The sequence below is a fragment of the Patagioenas fasciata genome, chromosome 13 (assembly GCF_037038585.1).
Source record: "Patagioenas fasciata isolate bPatFas1 chromosome 13, bPatFas1.hap1, whole genome shotgun sequence".
NCBI lineage: Eukaryota > Metazoa > Chordata > Aves > Columbiformes > Columbidae > Patagioenas > Patagioenas fasciata.
This window is the reverse complement of record NC_092532.1, coordinates 24,075,546-24,096,458: the sequence shown is the minus strand read 5'-3', so window position 1 is coordinate 24,096,458 and position 20,913 is coordinate 24,075,546. Positions and strand designations below refer to the sequence as shown.

Genomic DNA, 20,913 nt, shown 5'->3' with positions numbered 1-20,913 from the left:
CGGGCTGGGGCTGTGAGGGGAGCGGGCTGTGAGGGAAGCGGGGGGCGGGCGGGCTGGGCTGTGAGGGGAGCGGGCGGGCTGGGGCTGTGAGGGGAGCGGGCGGGCTGGGGCTGTGAGGGGAGCGGGCGGGCTGGGCTGGGAGGGGAGCGGGCGGTCTGAGGTGTGAGGGGAGCGGGCGGGCTGGGCTCTGAGGGGAGCGGGCGGTCTGGGGCTGGGAGGGGAGCGGGCGGGCTGAGGTGTGAGGGGAGCGGGCGGGCTGGGGCTGTGAGGGGAGCGGGCGGCCTAAGGTGTGAGGGGAGCGGGCGGGCTGGGGCTGTGAGGGGAGCGGGCGGGCTGGGCTGGGAGGGGAGCGGGCGGTCTGAGGTGTGAGGGGAGCGGGCGGGCTGGGCTGTGAGGGGAGCGGGCGGTCTGGGGCTGGGAGGGGAGCGGGCGGGCTGAGGTGTGAGGGGAGCGGGCTCCCGCCAACGGCACCTGGGGAGAAGCGCGCGCGCATTGCCCCGCGGCGCGCGGCCGCTCGTGCTGTCCGCAATCGGCTGGTGACGCCTGGGGGCGGGGCCGCTGCCGGGGGCGGGGCCGCTGCCGGCGGGGCGGGCGGGCCCTTTAGAGCCGGGCCGGGCCGCAGGGCCGCACTCCGGCGGCGGCAGCCCCGGCCGAGGGACGCGTCCTGCGCGGGCTGCCGGCTCCCGGCCTGGGTTATGCGCTGAGGTGATGGTCCCGCCGGCCGGCGCCAGGCTGCTCCCGCGCTCGGGAGGGAGCCCCTTTCTCAGTCTCGTCCTCCTTCTCCTGCTGCTGCTGTGCCCCGGCAGCGGGTGCCTGCCGCGCCGGCGGCTCGCGGGGCCGCCCGTGGTGCTGGGTAAGAGCCGGGGCTTGGGGGGCACGGCCGTGGCGTGTGCGTCTGGCGCTCTGGAAGCCGCTCCAGCCCGCTGTCACTGCGGCTCCCCCGGCAGCGAGGCGGCGGGAGGCCCGGGGTCCGGGGGAGCGCTCGGGGGAGCGGCGCTGGGCGCGGAGCGGCAGCTGTGACCCGGCCCGGCTGCTGGAACCCGGCCCGGCTGCCAGCGCTAAAAATACAGGCCCGGGTAGCGGGGCACGAACGTGCTGCGAACAGCAGGTGGTCTCTGCTCGCCCGTGGGCGTGGGAAGAACAAGGCGCGCCTGAATCGGGGCTTGGCTCACTGAGGAAAGCCGGACCCTCGCTTCTCAAGCCTTCATGTGAACCTTTCAGGAAACAGGTTGGCATGCGATGTGGAGGGAGGAGTTGCTGGGCGTTACGGCAGCCAGGCTACAAGGATTTAATAGGCTTATTTCATCGCACAGCATAAAAAATGAGTATTGATAGTGGTCCGTGGTTTCACCTGTCAAAGTAGCAACAAATATACAGGAAGCATTTATATAGTAACTACTAGTATTTGTTAGATGCTTTTTGTACCATTGATAAGAATTGTAAATAAACTGTAAATGTTCTAATAACTTGTCTATGGAAATTGTAATTATTAAACGTTCCAAAACAGCAATTAGTTACATCTGGTGACATTAACGTAAGTGGTCAGTCCTGTGAATGCATTCAGTGTGCTGTGTTTTCTTATTATGCAATTAACCTTTGATGATAAAGGAGGAAGAAAAAGAAAGTAAATTGGAAAATACTGGGAAAGGGCTAATCACTAGCGTGTCCTTCAGTTTAGGGTTCATTTACAGTGATTCAGACTCTGCTGCTGACTTTATTACTGCTGTCACAAACTGCTGATGTAAAAGGGTAAGCACTAAACGAGCACTTTTGAGAAGATGTTGCGTATCTCAGGGCCACCATGTACAAATTCACAGTTCTTAATAGGTGTTGAACTAACAGAGAGGGTGTAGATTTAGAAGTAGGAACTGCAAAAGGCTGGAGCTAATGTGTGAAGAGAAGTTCTTGGCTTCTAACCTTCACAGCCAGAACTCAACCTTTTGTCTCATCTCTGTAATGCTGGGTTTTAGCAATGAGCTCTGGTGCTTATTCCAGTGCAAGCTTCTTGATGACAGAGGTGATAGCGTTTTAGTTGCTGATCCAATATTCAACTCTAGCTATGAAGGAATTAGAGAAGATTTAAAAGCCATTGTGATAAAGGGGTACTGATTATAGAAGCATGGAGTTACTACTGATGGCTCTACTGTAAGTATATGTGTACCCTTAGGATGCTTTTAAAAACCTCGGCTGACCTACATTTTGTTTCCCTGAGACACTCTGGTAAATACGGTGTGGCTGAGCACATGTTCATCAGCCAGTGGTTTAAAAGACAGATTTTCTTGCTGCTTGATTTTTTCATCAAACACCCAGAACTAGTCAGTGTCTGCGGTTTAAAACTTACTGTCTACTGCTGCCTAGTCCTGACCTGTCCAGAAAGTGAAGGTTCAATGGGTTTTAACACAAATAATTTTTCTGGATTTGTATGTTTGAGAAAGTAGGTGTTGTTAGGGAATGATTTGCTCCTGCTATTGTAAAATAACATGGTTTTTTGATGTATAGAAATGACTGTCATTGTGAAAACACCTGCACTAAGAGCTTAGCTTCAATTAGCCATGACATGGGCAGTGAAGGTCAAACAAACAAGGGAAAGAGTAACTGTCGGTCACTCGCTGTTTCTGTATGAAATGTTCTCAGCTTGATTCTAGTTAACTTTTCATGACCTTTTCTTCACCCTCTTGCGTATGTGACATGTTAAGATAAGCTTTTTAGGAATTACTGCGATGAGGATGGCAGAAGGGTTTAGGAGAATAATTTAGAGAGGCTTTCTAAGTGCTGGCCTAGCACAGGTGTTTGGGAGAGGGGAGAAAATGCATCACAAAAGCAAACTGAGATGTGTATGCAAGGCTGTGTTACACAGGCCTGTACAAGCAAGGGTTTTGGAGTCCATACAAGAGGGGGTACAGAGTCAGTCCTCCTAATTTATCAGGCTGGCATCTAGACCCTTAATTCTTCCTATGTGTTGTTTTTAAATGCATTTTTTTCCAGTAGTAAATGTGGTCTCATGATCTAAGCGTTCCCGCAAGGTCTCTCTGGAAGTTAAAACCTTACCTAAAAAAGGGAGTTAACAAGTTCAGTCTTACTCTGTGCATGGCAAGTTGGCCTGACAATCTTAAGGAATAAAGAAGGAATGCTGTTTAAAGGGGTCTTGTCAACACAAGGATAATTTCATACATGCTTGGTACAGTGACAGTCACAAGACCCAGTGTAACTTGCTCTCACATTTTTTTGGTGTAATGCCTCTACTTACAGTTGCAACCTGTGCTTACCAGGCAAGAGGAGGAAGTGGAGCACTAGTTTGCAAATACAGGATGTTGCTTATCAATGGGTAACTTAGTTCTGCTCCCCAGGTACTAACAAAAATACTGCTTCTAGGATCTGGGGTCAGAAGACAGATGAGCAGCTTGAATACGGCCTTGGAACTACTGACTGTAGTGGTGGTGGCAACAGATCTCAGATTTGTAGAGCCCCCTACCTGGCTCGGGGCAGTGGTTCTGTGGAACAGCCAAACCAATCCAATAGCCCATTAGTGCTCCTCAGCCTGCCTTGCGCCTGCTTGTTGGCCACTTTGTGGAGTCATTTGTCTTGTTAAAGCATGAGGAAAGTAACCTTTTGAGGAGGAAGTGATTAATTTTGTAGTTGAATTACCTTAACGGAGGAGCTAGCACAAGGAATGTGGAAAGCAGCACTACTCCATTTGGGTTGGCTTATTTTTTAAGCTGGTCTGTGCACTGTAAATGGTGCCTTAGTGGTGGGAGCTGCTATGCCTGGCGCTCGTGTTTGTTGTGGGAAGCGAGCGAGACCAGGGACCGAACTGACATGGTAGGAGCTGCCAGCCAACAGGGCAATGCAATCGCTCCTTTTCCCCTGAGATTTAAGTAACAAAGCATCACAGGGTGTTCTGACAGTGGCACTAGAGAAGAGCTACGAGGTGAAGGTGAAAACCTTCCTTCCAGAGCCCTGCCTGAACGCTGGGCATCGAGGGTGCGCATTAAAATGGGAGGTGATTGCTTGGAGTTCCTCTCTCAAATGTTGGGCCTTTTTGGGAGAGGGGGAAGACACTGAATTGGTTTCAGGCCTTTTAAGAGTTTCCTCTTCAGCCAGGACAATATATGAATACAATAAAATCTCCTTTAATAATCAGGACAACTTACTGAATACCTCTGCTCTACTGACAGTATCTACTAAAATACGTATCTATATTCTGTGCAGGTACTTCTGGATGTCTGCTTCATGTTTACATGCTATTATAATATTTTTGCACTTCTCTTACCAGTTTGCTGGTATATTCAACGATCTTGTCACCTAATGCTCACAATAAGAATTCCTTTATTTTGTGGCTGTTCTTCTATTTTTCTCATATAGTCCATCATAATCACTGCACACTATCTCATGTCTTATCAATTTTGGGAGCTGATAACCTGTCCTTATAAGATCATGCTGGATTGACTGAACTCTACCTCTTAGCGCTGACTCAACACAATTACTATATCAATGTTCTGATACCTTCTGCAAACAACTTGTTAGGTACTTGGCTAAAGTTTTCTAGAAAGACACCTAAACGAAGTTTGTTAATAATTGATTTACATGCAAAAGAGGTTTGTCTGTGAATTCCTGCTGACTGCTAATTGAAGTGTGTGTTTGTATGGTCAGCTGGCTCCACGGCAGGAGTGACTTAAATGTTTCTGCCTCATGTGATCTGAGGTATCCAGGAGTATCATGTGAGATGTTGTTTGCTCGCTTGTTCCCAGTTTCAAACAGGAGCCTGTTCTGTGCTGCCCGTGGTGCCGTCTGGGAGCTGACCTGAGACGTTCTCCTTAGGACTGTGGTCAGAACTGAAGATAATTTTCTGGGAAACTTGGTTCATTTTGGAGGGAGGCTAATTCATAGAACCAGAAAGATGAATTATTTGTGGCAAATACACCAGTGAAAGTTACAATTGTAGATATATTTTCAAGGGCATTTGCCTTTCAGATAAAAGTGTAAAAAAGTACCAGTTGAGCAGCTGATGGCCTCTTTGCCACACAACTCTCCCCATTATATAGGTACCAGCTGTTTGCCAAATGAGGCCTCAAGTCTCCCTATTCATGGCTTTGGATGACTGCTCCCTGCTCCCTGAGCACTATCAAGAGAAGTCGCTTCCCGGGGTGCGGTTTGCTCATTGTCTTCTGCTGGGAGCTTAGGAATCGGTTCCTGAAGACTTTCAGGAGGGTGACGGGCAGGAGTATCCGTGTCTCCTAAAGATACTTAGTGTAGCTTCCAGACTTGGAAAAGTCTGTAACCTCTTTTAAACTCTGAAATGAGACCTGTAAGTGTGCTTTAATCAAACAAGAGCACATCCCAGAAGGACATCTGCTGCTTTTGTCAGGGTGGCTGAGGGGGGGGAAAAAAGGCAAAGGATATGATAATATGGACAGTGAATTGGGCTCACTGATGTATCAGAATGGCTTCTGCTGGGATTCCCATCTTTGTGAAAAATGAGAATATGCTAGAACAGATATATCATCAGATGTGATGGAAACACTTTTCTGCTGAATATAAAATGTCATATTTCCAAAAGTTGCAGTTCAGGAGTCAATACATGTATTACACAACTGCAGATGAGGGATGCAGGAGTGCTGCTGAAGATCTGCTCTTGGACATCCAGTTTAACTAGTGCTGATGTGGTTTGCAGGACATAACAGTTGTTTTGTACACTTATGGGGTCAGTCTGCAGGCTTTGAAGAGTAAGAACATTTTATAATGCTTCCAACAAAAAGATGTAGAAACTACAGATATTGGTAGATGAGAGGATGGTGAGAAAAATTACTTAGAGAGTACTCTGCCCACAGCTGCTTTCTGTGTGTGGTCTGAAAGCAAAGGGGAATGTGCTTTTCTACAGAAAACTCAGAAGGGTATGTCCTTATCCTACACAATTAATCTCCAATGTGGTTTTTTAACCTGTTTCTTACCCAAAGGCCACTAAACAGTTGTCTGGTCAAAATGTAAATCACTGCCACTGAAACTGTGTGGGGTGAGGGCGGAAGCTCTTGCATATTCCTTTCCGTAAGCTGAAAAATTAAAATTTGCATTTTGTTCCCTATAGCTTCATAAAGATCTTCAGCTTGCAGATTAAGATTTAGAAAGTGAAACATGAGCCGTGAATTAGTGATTAGCACTTTCACTGTTAATATTAAAGCTCTTTCTGTTTATATATTCTTTATAAACAAATGGGCATCACACCTGTGCATGGGACTTCAGCTGCAGTACTGTATCTTGGCACAGGTGGAACTTGCCCCTTATCTTTGTTTAGAATTAAATACATTACCACCTTTCAACTTGTTCCTTGTCATCCCTTGGGTAGGAATCAGTGTCTAATGGCACAGGCTCTGTCCTCAAGAAGCCTGAGGATGAAATATCTTAACCGAATTAAAGTTGGGGTTAATATAAGATCAGCCCATTAAGTCCAAGTGAGACTTCCTACAGTCTCCTGTTCTCAGTAGTCTTTTGACAAATGTTCTTGATGATCTTAATGTATCTTAAGCTTCTGCAGTTGTGAGTCTTCCCAGTCTGAGCAGGAGTGCTCAGGGTTATTCGAGTGCTGTTTGGAAACCTCAGCAAGTTTAAGAAACTCTGATACTTCAGGTGTTTGGTTTAAGTTTTGTAAAGGGATTTTTGCTGGAAGAGTTTGATTTTTACCAAAGGAAATGAGATTCCAGGTAGAACAGAATGTCACTTTCCCACTTTGGTTTGCATGGAAACCGAAGATAAGATCAACCTGCTCTGTCCTTGGCGGGTCTGCTGCTGGGACTGGCCAGCCACCAGTGGTTGATATAAATAGAGCTACATGCTGTTCTTTTGCTAATTTAGAGCACTGAGACAGCACAGGCACGAGACTGTGGAACAAGCTGTTGCCTTCTAGTTCTACGGGCAATAACGAAACAGCATTTTGTGAGGTTGAGACAACTTCAGTGAACTCTTTCTAGGGTGTGATGCAATACTATAATCTCCCTTACTATGCTTTCCAGTATATCAGTGTCCTTGAAATGTGACCCAAAATAAACTGTGGTCAGCTACTGGGTCTTTCAATGTTTCCCTTAAGACTACAGAAATAAAACCACTGAAAACCTGATGAGCAAGTGGGGTAGTTAATAAAGGAATCATGAGGTCTGTGTTCTGTGGCGGGGATCACCTGCTGTGGTTGGAGGTTGAGGGTGGTTTTCCAGGGCTGTATTTGGTCTGAAGTTCTGTTATTTTTCGGTTCTGCAATACGTGTTTTGCTGAAAGCATATCTGGCTTCTCAGTTATATTTTGGTGGACTACTTAATTTATTATCACTTTCTCTAAACCATTGCTAAGTATGAGTGTGCTATAGAACTTAAACTGTTCTGATTAAATCACTGGCTGCAGTGGAGGGAAAAAGCAACTATATGGGTAGGCTTGCATTAGAAAACTGCGGAGCTGAACACTGCAGGTAACTGGGAGGCAGTGCTGCCCTCTCCATGAAGGCGGCTGTGGAGCTGGAAGATTGGGGAAATGCCAAACTACCAAATCTTTCTAATAGAGAAGCCTTTTGGGTACTGCAGGAGGTTTGCCTTTTCCTTAGGAAAAATGGTTAAACACAGCAATGTAAGAACTTTCTCTGGAAACTTGCTGCTTAGAACTGCAAGAGCGTCTCTTGAGGTTAGTTCTAATTTAGAAACAGTATTTGTGTCTCCAGTGTTTAAAAAAAATACAGGAAAATAAAACTTCCTCCCAGGAATGCTGGCGTTTAGCGTGTGCCTGAGGAGCAGCGCACCGCACGCGGGGCAGGTACGAGACCCTTCCCGCCGCCTGTTACCCGTGTATAAAAAACCCATCAAAACGGTTGTTGCATCCAAACCTGAACGGAAAAGAGATGAAGCTATGTATTTGGATTATTATGCTAGCCTGCTAAGTCTTGTGGAGCAAAAGTATGGTCAGAGGTGAAGAAGTGGAAATAAAAAACGTAAATGGAGCTGCTTTCACTCACTCTTCACATTTTTAAGGTCAGTTGATAGTGTGCAGTTGTTTGAAGAGAACAGGAATATCTGTGTGTGCAGTGTAGTACTCTGAAGAAAAAAACGTCATGCAGCTTGAGTTGGCACTTGAAAGCCCAGATAATGGTGCTGCGGTCCGAGACGATCTTTCTCGTCCCCTGGCCTGTTCCTGTGTGCTCTGCTCTTTGAAGTGATGAACTGTCGATCCAGGACTACTCTACACGCTGGTTCCCAAGTAACTGTTTTTGAAAATCCAAATATTTTCAGCGGAAAACGTGCATGCAGCACTTTGTTCTTATGTAATATTTGTTCATTGAATTATAAAACTTAATATCTCTGAATGCCGTGATACCGCATATGATGGATACAGTGTTAAGGTGTGCACATTTATAATGTAAAATGTTATACGCTTTAATTTTTGAGGTGTCTCCTTTTTGTATCTTTCAGTTCCAGGGGACTTGGGGAATCAGTTGGAAGCAAAGCTAGATAAGCCATCGGTAGTGCACTATCTCTGCTCTAAGAAGACAGACAGCTATTTTACGCTCTGGCTGAATTTAGAATTGCTTCTGCCGATCATAATCGACTGCTGGATTGATAATATCAGGTAAGAGCGGGAATGCTGCTCTTTGCAGCGATTTCCTTTCCCTGCCCTGCCATGCTTTGTGCAGAACGGCTGCCTTAACCTTTCTCGCCTGGTTCAAGACTGGGAATGCCCTGGTGTTCTGCTGGGCGGAGCAAGGGGATGGGTCGCACCCTGTGGCTGAGGTAGCTGTGCGTTGCTGGTGAAGTGCAGAGGTTCTTAGTTTCTGCCGTTTTTCTCTACCAGTTACCCAGCGCTGGTGTGAGGCCTTATCAGGCACTTGCACAGGCTTGCCTAAAGCAGAACGTTTTCTGCTCTTTTGATGAGTTACTCGGGTTCTGATGCAGCGGGCAGGAGGAGCGTGAGCTCGCGCTTCTGCTGGCAGAGCGCTGGAGGGAGCTGAGGCACGGGAGCCCTGCAGTGACGCTCTGCAAGTCTACGGAATCACTTTGGTTAAAAATGTTACCTCATTTAAAGCTTCACAGCTGTTCCATTAATCTGTTTAATTCATGTTCCTGTAAAAGTAATGCCTCTGCTTGTGTCTTGCTATATGCCTTACAAGTTACAGATTTTTGGTGTGTGACTGGGGTATCGATTTGGATTCTAAGACTCCATCTAGGAGTAAAAGCTTGAATCCAGAAATGGCAATTATATTGACATGGCATTAAAAAAAACCAACAAAAGCCACCACCACCAATAATAAACCCCCTGACCCAGTGCTCCAGATTCTTCATATCTCAAATTGATTTGAAAAGTGTCTACAAAACACTCAATGCTTGAAGTCTTTCCTGAGATACCAGTTGTTGTTAGTCAAGAGAAGTCAAGTGCACCCTTGTGCGGGTGTCGGTATTCTAGTTAAACAGAAATGAGGTATTTTTATCTGGGTGAGTGTTTCTGATATCTGACTTTAGTTATTTTATCTTCTATTGCCACATTCTTATGTTCTCGACAAGTTTTTTCCACGATGTGGCTTGTTGCAAAGTAAAATGGTATAGAACTATATAAAGTAGCGCTTAGTCTAAAGATTTAGTTTAGCTACAATTGTGTATACTCAGTTTATAGAGAAGTCCCAGATTGTGCATGTAAAGCATTAAACTAATTACAGTAACTGTTTGCATTTTGTAACCCCTTAGCTGTTAGAGTACTCTTACCATGTCTGCCTGTTCGCTGCTCGTTTTCTTTCTTCTGAGTAATAGCACTTAAAGTTCTTGTTGCTGCACTCAGCACATAAAGCGCAGGGTCGCTGAGAGTTGTCACGTGGTAACGGGACATGACCGTGGGTTTGTGTCTCCCCAAGGCTGGTGTATAATCGAACAAGTAAGATTACGGAACCGCCAGATGGGGTGGATGTTAGAGTGCCGGGCTTTGGGCAGACGTTCTCCCTGGAGTTCCTCGACCCCAGCAAGAGGAGCGTTGGTATGTACGAGCTGTGCCTCGAGTGCTGTGTCACTCGTCGGACTTTTCTAGTCTGTCTTTATACAACAAGCTACTGAACTGGGATTTCCACTTACGGTTCTGTTTAGAAGTAGGCAAACAACTTTTTCAGTGGTAGGGTAGTACATGGCTCACTTTGCTTTCAAGTGTTTTCATTGCACAGGATTGTTTTGTCGGTTTGGCCTGGTAGGTTGAGAGAAGATGATTCCGTGTTATTTAGCCTCATGCTAAATTTAAGTTCTCCGATGAAACTTGAGTAGGCACTTTGAAAACAGACACTGGCAAAATGAGATGGGTTGAGTAGAAAATTCTGGGACTGAAGCTTGACAAGCAAAAAAACCATTTCAGCTTAGTTCTGAGCAAGATGGTTTTTGGCCTTAATGAGTTAATGGGCTTGTGCGATATGGTACTGCCTCTGTAGTTCCTTGCTTGTTGTCAGTGTAAGAGTAATTATATAATTACGTTTGTGCTACAGAAGATTTCTGTATTAGTATGTTTGCAGGTGTTTTTGTGTGGTGCTTTTGTAGAAGCCACCTTTCAGCGAACACTGAGCCTGCTAAGGTTTTGTGAGGAGGAGTCAGCTGTGGTTGAAGGCATAAGTAACTTAATAATCAGCAATGCCCTGAGCTTCACGTGCTCCTTAGCATCCATTTGTTTTTCTGTAGGGATCAATCCCTGAAAGGGCAGTAACGTGCTTAATGATCTTCACTGGATGACACAGCTGGAACGGGGCCGTGTGTGAAGTTGCCCGTGTTCATTTCAGAGAGGCATTCAAGGCTGAGCAGTGAGGTTCTGCTCAAAACTTCGTGTGACTCTCATATTGAATAAGATGTTTTGACACGAAATTTTTCAAGCTGTTACTAAATGCATTTAACTATGGTGATACTTACATCCTATGCATCAAAGCTCGTAGTATGTAATATCTTTCAATATATAGCCAGTCTGCAAATGTTTCTTTTCTTTGCTCTTGAAGCACTACATTCAGTCATTTATGTCTTAGTCCACTACCTGATAGTGTTTTTGGTAGTTTCCTGCAATAAACCATAAGCATTTGTTTCCAAGAATAAATGTTGGTGAAGTCCAGGCCAACCCTTATGAACGTATTCTGAGGTGTATTCCTTACGCTTCCGCTGGGCAGAGCGGATCTGTTCTGTGTGCCGTGTTTTGCTGTTTGATAGATCAGCTGGTTAGTAAGAAGTTTTAGTAGTGCTATTCTCTCACTTTGGGGAACAGTGAGCATAACTCATTTTGTTTAATATGCAGTTTTCTAGATTGTGAAAGACTAAAACTACACTTCTAATGTCTATATATATGGTATAATGCCTACAGAAATTAGTTAGGTTTGCAGCAGTGCCTGATGGTTGCTTCCAATACTGATCTTCTCACTGCTCTGTTTCTTCTCTGATGCCTGCAGGGAGTTACTTTTACATGCTGGTGCAGAGTTTAGTAGACTGGGGCTACAAACGTGATGAAGATGTGAGAGGAGCACCGTACGACTGGCGGAAGGCACCAAGTAAATAACATCGTTACTCAGACAAAACTTTGACTCTCCCAGCCCACAAATAATGTTTTGGGTCTATTCTCCCATTTCCCCTGCACAATTACACTTGAAACCTTAATTTTGACTGGTTCTTGGGGCCTGAATGCACCTGGACCCAGATGACAGCTGTGGTGTGCTTGTTCGTTTTCTTTAAACACTCTGCTACTTCAGACTTGCTTAAAAACAAAGCAACCACCCCACACCACCAAACCATGTCCCCACAAAAACACCCACTCCTCCCACTTAACACTGCAATTTCTAAGCTCTGTGTTATAAATTCCACAGACAGTTCCAGTAAATAACCTTTTAAAGAGTTGTGTTCAAGTTCAGCATTCACACGTAACCGTGTAACCTGTTTGTTTTTATTTAGATGAGAATGGAGACTACTTCGTGGCGCTTCGCAAGATGATAGAGTTAATGTATGAGCAGTATGGAAGTCCTGTTGTCTTAATTGCCCACAGTATGGGTAATATGTACACCCTCTACTTCCTCAACCATCAGACTCAGGATTGGAAAGACAAGTACATAAAGGATTATGTGTCATTAGGGGCGCCGTGGGGAGGAGTGGCTAAAACTCTGCGTGTGCTGGCTTCAGGTAGGTAGCTTGAGTTTGCCATGGCTTCTGTCAGCAGTGCAAGGCACTAACTAGGTGAACTCTGACTGGAGGGTGAGAATTTAAGCTACTATGAAAATTAAGGAGTTTTTTAATAAGTGATAACAAGTTGATGATTCAAGCCTTGTAACCTGCCATTCTTTAAATTCATGGGAGTGGACTAGGATTTTTGTATCCCTTAACCAGGAGCTGTGTCCCCTCTTGAGCTCTCCGAACCTCTTCAGAAGGTTTTCGTGTCTCCTAGTTGTGTCACCTCTGCCTCCAGCCTGATTGCTCCCTGTTCAGTACTGCAAGCTAACAAGGGCTCGAGCGGTCAGTGGTGTCCTTTGCTCAAAGATCACACAGCTCTTGAGGCTGGGGTAACACTGTGGGAAGCTTGGAGACACGGTGGTGAATGGTGCCCACAGCACACATGCCTCTTGAAGGTTATAACACAAAGAATATGACTCTTTGGGATCTTAGGTTTAGCATACTGGAGATGTCTGACACAAAAAAAAAAAGGCAGCATAATGTATTTCACTAAGTAACTGCAAATGACTGCAAAAGCTTACTTACTCCATGTGACACCACAATTACTTCATGTGCTTTGGCATTTAGTTTGTTTCTGGCTTGGTGTTTTGTTGGTTTTTTAGCTTATTTCTAACTGTTTAGCTTTGGATATCATGATCCTCTTCCTAAACAAAACTGATACCAGAAACTGGACTTCATGAAAGTATAGGACACGCAGCAAGTGCCAGCCATGCACAGACGGATCAAAGAATACTTCGCTTAGCAAAGGCGTTTGATTCTGAATAGTAGCGCACAGCTCAGTTGCTCAGTAGAAAACTTAAACTGGATGTTTGTATTGAGAGATACATTGTGAAATCTACTGCAGTAGTGGATCTCCCTTTTCACACAGGCTCTGTCTGACAAGCTTGCATGCTACAGCAATGGTGGGGGTAATCTCTACTTCATAAAGTTCTACATGATTTCATGTGAAATTCCAGTGTTGGGTTAAGCTGCTGTGCTTCACATGTTTATAATGCATCTCATCTAAAGTGGCCAGCTCTACAGTGCACAGTTAAATTTCTACTAAAATGTAGTTGTTTAAGCCATATGTTGTACTGAACTCCACATCTAGAGCAGGAATTTGAGTCATGTAGGAAAGTTAAATGGGCAGGACATAGTATCAGAACACAAGTTTTTAGGCTAGGTCAATGTCAAATATCTGTAGTAAATCGCCACCATCAGGCATTAACACTTGGATTGCATTAGTCCAAATAAGTTTTTAAAATTGACATTATTAGGGGCTTAGGATGCACACTTGTTGCTTTAAAGAAAAATACTGCATTGCTGCTAGAGAGACCAGGCAAGCTACGAATGCTCCCGTTCCTGTTTATCATACAGTAATGGCCAGGAACTTCACCTCCATTCACAGTGGTGTTTTCCAAGTGGTAACCAGTACACAGGTGGAATTATTTTCTCTAGATCTTCTGGGATACTTTCTGCTATTTATTCGTGTGCTTTTCAGGATCAGTGCTTCTGTCGTTACAATTCCAGTGCCAATGAAGTGGGGCTGTTACTTCCACCACAGTGAGGAAAGACACAAAGGTCACTGTGGCGGTTTGTGTGGTTTTTCCCGGTTTCAGACACTAGCAGTGTCTTCCTTGAACCTCACGTTTCATTTGCTATAATGTCAATGCGTGGCGTGCCTGCTGACGTAAGGATGGTCTTGGCCATACGGTATGTTAGCATTTCAGAGAAAAGTAAAGGATATGGTGAGCATTTTGGAGCAGTTGTTTAAGAGAAGCCTGGAATAGTCAGGCTCTGTGTTTGATTATTCTACTGGAAATAAATCCTGTACACATTCCTTTCATTGTTCAATTCAGCACTCAGGGTTTCTGTGCTGAGAACTGCCAAGTGGGTTCAGTGTCTGTGTGGTGAGTGTGCACAGTTAGGTATTTATATCGCACAGTAACATGAAACACGCTGTTCAGGACCTTTGCAATTCTTGCTGTGCTGAGTTTCCTGTATCTGTTTTGGAGCTATATTAGCAATGTCTCAATATAGTCCTCCTAAAGATGGCATTAGACTGTGCTTTAGGTCTCCTTGTTGAAGCAATAGCGCCACTTTATGGAACTGGAAAATACACTTCTGTGCTATTTGAGGAATGGTGGTTTTGGTTTCAGTATTTCGGCTTTTATGGTGTGCTACATGCTGTAACCACCTGGAGCTGATAACGGAGAACTGGATTCAAGGTTCAGCTGGTGAACTGAGGTGTGCCAGCCACTGTGACAACACAAATGTAGCTCTGATCACACAGTCAACATGAAAATAAAGCCATATCTGTCTCAGGGCTCTCTTAAACTTTGTTTCTACTCAACACTGTATCTGTCATTTATTTATTAAGCAGCTTTTAATTTTGTGAAGATGCAAGGACCCTGGTTAAACATGACGATGCACATAATTTGTAGCTCAGTCATATGTTAGGTAGAGCCATCTGCAGAACAGACTGCTAGGAAAAGAATGGACTTGATGTCCGTAGGAATATTCATCAAACGTTTTGGTCAAACACTAGTTCTGTAATAACAGCAAGTCTAAATTTGGTAAAATATAACTATTTTGAGGTGGTTTTTTATCATAATTTAAGACCTTTATTCATAATAAGATCTAGCTCTCTAGATTTATATTACATTATGGAAATACAATGCTTTGGGAAAGCTTGGCTAGCTAACAACATTTCCCGAGTATAGTAGTTATCAAGTGGTCTTTCAAGAATTGCTGGTTTTGTGTGTCCCCAGCGGAGATGGCAGTAGTGCCACACTCCAGAGAGCACTGAAGACAACTTGCAAACGGTACAAATAACGCCTAATAAAATGTCCTGATTCTTAAAAAGGAGCGCGTCTGGAAAGGCAGCAGCGTTCTTGGGTCATACATCATTCATCAACTTGAATTTAAATTTGGAAGTTATTGGAAGTTAGTTTGCAGAAGTTAATTATCAAGACAATTATAGCAGAAGTTAATTATAAAAACAATCATAAATGAGGAAAACTTCTCATTGTTGCTGTAAGCAAAGGGAATAGTCTTTTTACTCACGTTATCACTGAGTAGTAGCAATGGCAGCTGGTTAAGATTCATGCTTGCTTTGTGTATAATGGAATTCAACCTTTCTTTAAGGTGACAACAACAGAATACCTGTTATCAGCTCACTCAAGATCAGAGACCAGCAGCGATCAGCGGTTTCCACAAACTGGCTGCTCCCCTACAACTACACGTGGCCTCCAGACAAGGTGTTTGTGAGCACACCCACAGCCAACTACACTCTTCGGGACTACAGGAAGTTCTACAGGGACATTGATTTTGAGGATGGCTGGTTCATGAGACAAGACACTGAGCCCCTGCTCTACCAGATGACGCCACCTGGGGTGCGCATACACTGTCTTTATGGCACCGGGGTGGAGACACCCGATTCCTTCCATTATGAAAGTTTTCCGGACAAAGAACCCAAGATCCTTTACAGCGATGGGGACGGTACAGTAAACTTACAGAGTGCCTTGCAGTGTCGGAAGTGGGTGGACAGGCAAAAACAGGAAGTGGTGATATTTGAGCTTCCAGGAAACGAACATATTCAAATGCTATCCAATGATACTACTATCTCCTACGTGAAAAAGCTGCTCTTTGATTTGTGATACCTTGTGTTGAGTCATTTTCCTCACCTGTGATGCCTTCCCTTAAATATGGGAAAATGCCTTTTAATCCCTTAATATTTAGATATTTGAATTATTTATTTTGTGTGGGTTTTTTAAGGCTGTGTTCAAGAAGTTGTCTGGTGTCCTGAATGACTTTGTCTCAATTTGTGCTTAAGATGCATCACGGTATCTTCACATTCTGCAGATTTGGTCAAACATGCATTTTGGTGCCTCCAGTGTTGTCCAACATTCATACAGACTTCCATTGGAGATCGTGCAGCCCCTCGCACGTACTGCATAGAATCACAGATACCGAGCTCCTCTGGTGGTCTGTGCGGGGTTTGGGGTGGCTGGGCTAGCAAGGATTTCGGTTTCAGATGCCTGTAGAACAAGGGAATAGCGTTTACTTGGGAAGCACAGGAAACTTTTTGAAGGGTCTTGCATATTCTGATCCACAGTTCCCAGCACCTCCCTAATCTGTAAGTGTGTGTATCTCCTAGGTAGGGTAGGGAATGGGTCTGCCTGGTGCTGTGCTACCTTTGTCATACCCACCCTTTCTTTTGTTACAGCCTTCCTGGGGAAAAAAGATGTGTGAATTACTTGAAGCTTTTTAGGGACTTTTATAAGAAAGAACAAGGAAATGTTTTGCTCTTCACCTTCTAGAGCCTGGTTGCTTGGAACCTGGTCACTTGCAATCTGGAGGCTGAGGAGTTTCTCACCTTGTGCTTTATTTATCAATGAGGGAAAGGGAAACAGTGGTTGGTGCTTACAAGAACTGTAGCTGTGTGGAGCAGCACATAAATTAAAACTAATTGAGTTGAATACTGGCAAACAATCCATACCGTGCAGAACTGCATGTCTGAGTCAAATTGTCTCCTGTAGTTGAAATTATAATGGATGGAGAGCATTAATTCAAAAGCAAAGTGAACTTCCTGAAATGGGGTGGGAATGGAAGCCAGCATAATACAGTATGAAGTATAAACCTTGGTCTCAGTCAACTACTTGGGCATTGGATCAATATTGCATTTGGCTGAAAAGAAACTTTACATTAAGACTTCCCATAGACAGAATTTCATTGCTGTTTCAAGAAGCTGGGATATGCTGTTCCTTAAATGCTTATCTAAGTTGTTGAACATGCAACTCCTATTTCCTACAGTATTGTTTTACTCAAAAAGTCAACTCTGAATGCCACAGAAACGAGAGCCTAGAGGGCAGCGTGCTTACGGACTTGATTACACAAGTGCTGTTGGAGGAGGTTTCACTTGAAGATTCTCTTTTGCTTGCTTTAGAACCAGCCACCCAGTTAGACTGTGCTTAGCTTTCTGCAAACACAATTCTGAATGCTTTGAACGTGCCAGGTCCTCCAAGAAAAATGGTTTAGGGGGTTGAGAAACTCATCAGAACTATTGAAGATTCATTAGTTGAGAAACAGAAGTTGTCTAAAGGGTCAAGTTTTTAACTATTTTGGTAGCGTGCGTGAGATGCTGCCAGTACATGTATGAATAAGATGTGTTGAAATGACAGGTTCGAACTCCTCTTACAGTAGAATGCAAACATTTTTGGCACAGGAGATAGGCTTAAGGCTTCAAGTTTTAAATCAAAAATGACTTTTAAATCCAGAACAACTTGAACTAAGGTCATGGATAAGCTAAATATTTTCCTAGGTTTTAACTTCATTTCCCCTGCATTTTCCCTATTATATTTGATGAATGAGGGATACATTCCTGATTTTTTAAGACTGAATGTTTATCGTGTCATCAGTTGCCCAGGAGTTGAGCAGCAATGGTGCCCAGGCTTTCCCACAGCCTGGAGTTGTGATTGGTGATTGTTGAAGTGAAAACAAAACCCAGACCAATCTCCACAAGAAGGCCTTTGGCCAGGCGTTCCCTTCCATGCAGGGCTGTCAGCTGGGTGACTGCAGGCACGTGTTCCGAGACTGCTCAGAGATAAAGCTCTTCCTGTGCTCTGAGCCAGGTTTTGAATAAATTGCTGTTACTGGTTTACTACAGAAAACAGCTTATGACTTCTTTCTTGCTGAAGTAGAACGCGTGTTCCAGGCACTGGAGTGAGTGGAGCTGGAGGTTGTACTGCAGGCTGCCAACACGGGCATCGGGGCTGAAAGAGTGAGAAAAGAACACAGGCAGCCAGTTCTTAGCCTGATGTGGAGAATGTTTCAAAGCTTCCTTTATATCTTGGCCCATCAATCAGTTGCATTTTCAGTTTCAGTAAGAGTTTAGCTTCAGGGTTGGTTGTGATTGAGTTCTGAAATACATGATTCCAAAAGATGCTCTTTCTTAAGCTTTTCTCCCTGCCCTCCCCCCCCTTACGACATTTTAAATTCTACTTTTTGTGCCTCAAAAGAAAAATCTTAGTTTTTCTAATGTTGGTAACCTAGTACTGTTTGAGATCAGTTAACTGTGTCTTTTAACCTCAAGATTTGTAAATCGTCTTTCCATCAGTAGACAAGCCCTAGAGCCTGTCTCTTTGAATTGCGCTAGTTACCCTGCTAAAATAAGCTGGGAGTTTTTCAGGGCTTCTTGTTGATGGTGTTTGTGTCTACAAAGGCTTGATGCGCAAGAAGGTGCGCACCTGCCTAAGTACGTGTTGGAGCAGGCACAGCGCTGCTGCTGTGGCTTTGCTTGGATGCCATGGGTTCTGAAGACTATAGTTCTATCTCCAGTACTTGTGATTTTTCTACCAAATCATCTTCAGCCCTTTCATTTTCAGTTTCTTGCATATTAGGATAGAGTTCTCATTGCAAAGTGAGTGCACAAAGTAAGCGACATTATTCCAGTCATTGCAACTGACCCACTTCACTCAGTGTGTTGAGCAGTGCTTACTCACTGGGGCACGTTCTTCCACAAGGCCCGAGTACATATTAGCATTACTGTTCCAGGCCTGCCAGAGCCATGTGCACCTGAGCACTCTGGATCCTTGTGTGGAGAGAGAGGTCTGAAGGAATAAAGATTTAAGGAGAGGAGAATGTGGCACTTCCTGACGAGGAGTAACTCGGGTGCTCTGCCATACCGCACAGCTTGAATGTTTGAACTTACTGACATATCTTCCGTATACATATCTCTCTTGTCTCTCCATAATTTTCACTTGGTTTTATTCTTCCAGGGTGTTTTCAGAAACCAAAAACAGTCTTGAGGACCAAATGTTTCATATTTTTGACAAAATATCTAGAAAATGCTGAAGCTTTCAGTTGTCATTATAATACTTCTGAAGAGGTTCAGAGTCACTATGTGATTCTGTTTAAAAACAGAAGGCTTCACTAACTAGCAATAATTGCAAAGGACTTGCAGACCAAAGGGAGGAATGTTTGGTATTAGGTAGTTCTTGGAGCACAGTGTGTTCAAGGCCCTCTTAAATTCAGGGAATGTTTGGCAATGACTTTGCTGCTTTACACTTAACAGTATTTTGTACAGAACATATTCTGAGACCTAGCATTTTATATGCTCTTTGTGTATGAATGTGTTCAATAGACTGAATATTTTATTGTCAAACTTTGCTAATGTAATAAAGTTGATCTAACACAGCATGTCTCCTGTTGTGAATAACACCTCGGTGCTCAGATGGAATGTCAGCTTGTTGCTGTTTTTCTTCCCCATGGATTCTTGATGCCTCATTTTCTCATAGGAACTGCTGCGTGCTTCATCTTCCAAATGCACCTCCTGCCTTTTCATACACTCTGTTAATTCCTGATTGTATGGAGATGTAGGTGTGAGACTACTCAATTCCTTTTGTTTTCCTCTTTCTTGCTTATCTCCTGCAAGAAAAAGTACTTCTTGGGATGCCTCATGCTTCTGTTCAGGTCGTCGTTTTGAAATTGTGTGCCAGGGGCTCTTTCTTTGCCGTCAAAATCGGCATCTCTGTCAGCCCCGGGCAGCCGCACGCTGCGGTGAAGAGGACCGGGCCCCGCTGCGAGCGCCGGCTCCGGCTCCGGCTCGGCCAACAGCGAGCAGAGCGGCCGCTAGGGGGACAGGGGACGGGGAGCGCCGGGCACCGCCCGGCTCGGGAAGCGCAGGGGAACCGCTCCGAGCGCGGTGGCAGCAGGGACAGTTACGTACCTCACCTTCACCCAGTGTATTTTAACGGCAAATAGGCGGCACTGTCTCTCTCCTGCAATCCATCCACTCCCCGTTAGAGAGCGGTGATGTAGGAGCACACGGAATGCTTTTAAACACCGGAGGAAGGAGGTTAAGTCTAAAGTGCTGTGTGTCTTGCAGAAATCTTTTCCCTATACTGAAACAAAGCGTCAGTTGCTGGGGAACTGAAGTAAGGGGATTAAAACTTACTTGTTTCCTGATGCTATTTACTCTGAGGTGTACCCTGGATGTGAGCTACATTCAATAATATGAAAACCTCAGTTACTGGGAAATAAATACATTTAGGTGTTACATGGTACTAGTAGACATCTTCAGCAGTCAGCTGCATTAGAGCTTTGTGAGCCTCAAGTAATCTGAGAGCATTAATATTAGTTACGTGTTTTGACATCTCCTATAGGATTGGGTTTATTTCTTCTTTTCTTCTCCCCGCCTCGTATTTGAGCAGCTGGAACTGGCCGGAGAGTGCTGTTAGTTCTGCAATGGCTGTGATACTGTACTGTTCTTGTGGAGTTGCAGGATTCAATGAATACAACTCCACAAATACTTGGTGTGGGGTTGTTTGTGGGGTTTTCTTGGTTTTGTTTTCCTGGTTCAGACACATTGTGATTTTCTTCCTCAAAACTTTGAATGCTTTATATTTTATAGCTTTGAGGTATTGGTAGAGAGGTTGAATGGTGACGTGAATGACCCTCATAAACCTGTCAAGAACTGTGACTTCTATGGATTAACAGAATGCATATTTTCATGACCTATATTAAAAATGCAGTAGAGGGCAGTAGCACCTAAGTTAGAGAGGGGTGTTTTGGTCAGGTTGAATGGCATCTGTGTTAATTTCACCTGAGAAATCCAGCATTGCAGGGAAATGAAGACCTAAGCTTGATACCCACAAAATGTTTCCTGTCCTGAAGTAGCTGGAAGTACGTAGATTCTACTTTTGAAGGAATTTTAAATAGTAAGGCAAAGATTGTTCTATCT

General features: G+C 44.4%; 1 protein-coding gene and 1 long non-coding RNA gene across 3 annotated transcripts in view; one reads left to right on the top strand and one right to left on the bottom strand.

Moving 5' to 3' along the window:
* The first annotated feature begins 673 nt into the window (after positions 1 to 673).
* On the top strand, positions 674 to 19,367 carry PLA2G15 (phospholipase A2 group XV). The gene is made up of 6 exons (XM_065847939.2): positions 674 to 853; positions 8,442 to 8,598; positions 9,872 to 9,990; positions 11,423 to 11,521; positions 11,919 to 12,143; positions 15,318 to 19,367. The coding sequence occupies exons 1-6, from the start codon at positions 709 to 711 to the stop codon at positions 15,827 to 15,829; spliced, it is 1,257 nt and encodes a 418-aa protein (XP_065704011.1). The 5' UTR covers positions 674 to 708; the 3' UTR covers positions 15,830 to 19,367.
* The window catches only part of LOC139829046 (uncharacterized), a 56,644-nt gene continuing 51,637 nt past the window's right edge, over positions 15,907 to 20,913 (bottom strand). For both annotated transcript variants that reach the window (XR_011741263.1, XR_011741262.1), the window contains one exon: positions 15,907 to 16,210. This is a non-coding gene — a long non-coding RNA (uncharacterized lncRNA). The remainder of the gene's footprint in view (positions 16,211 to 20,913) is intronic.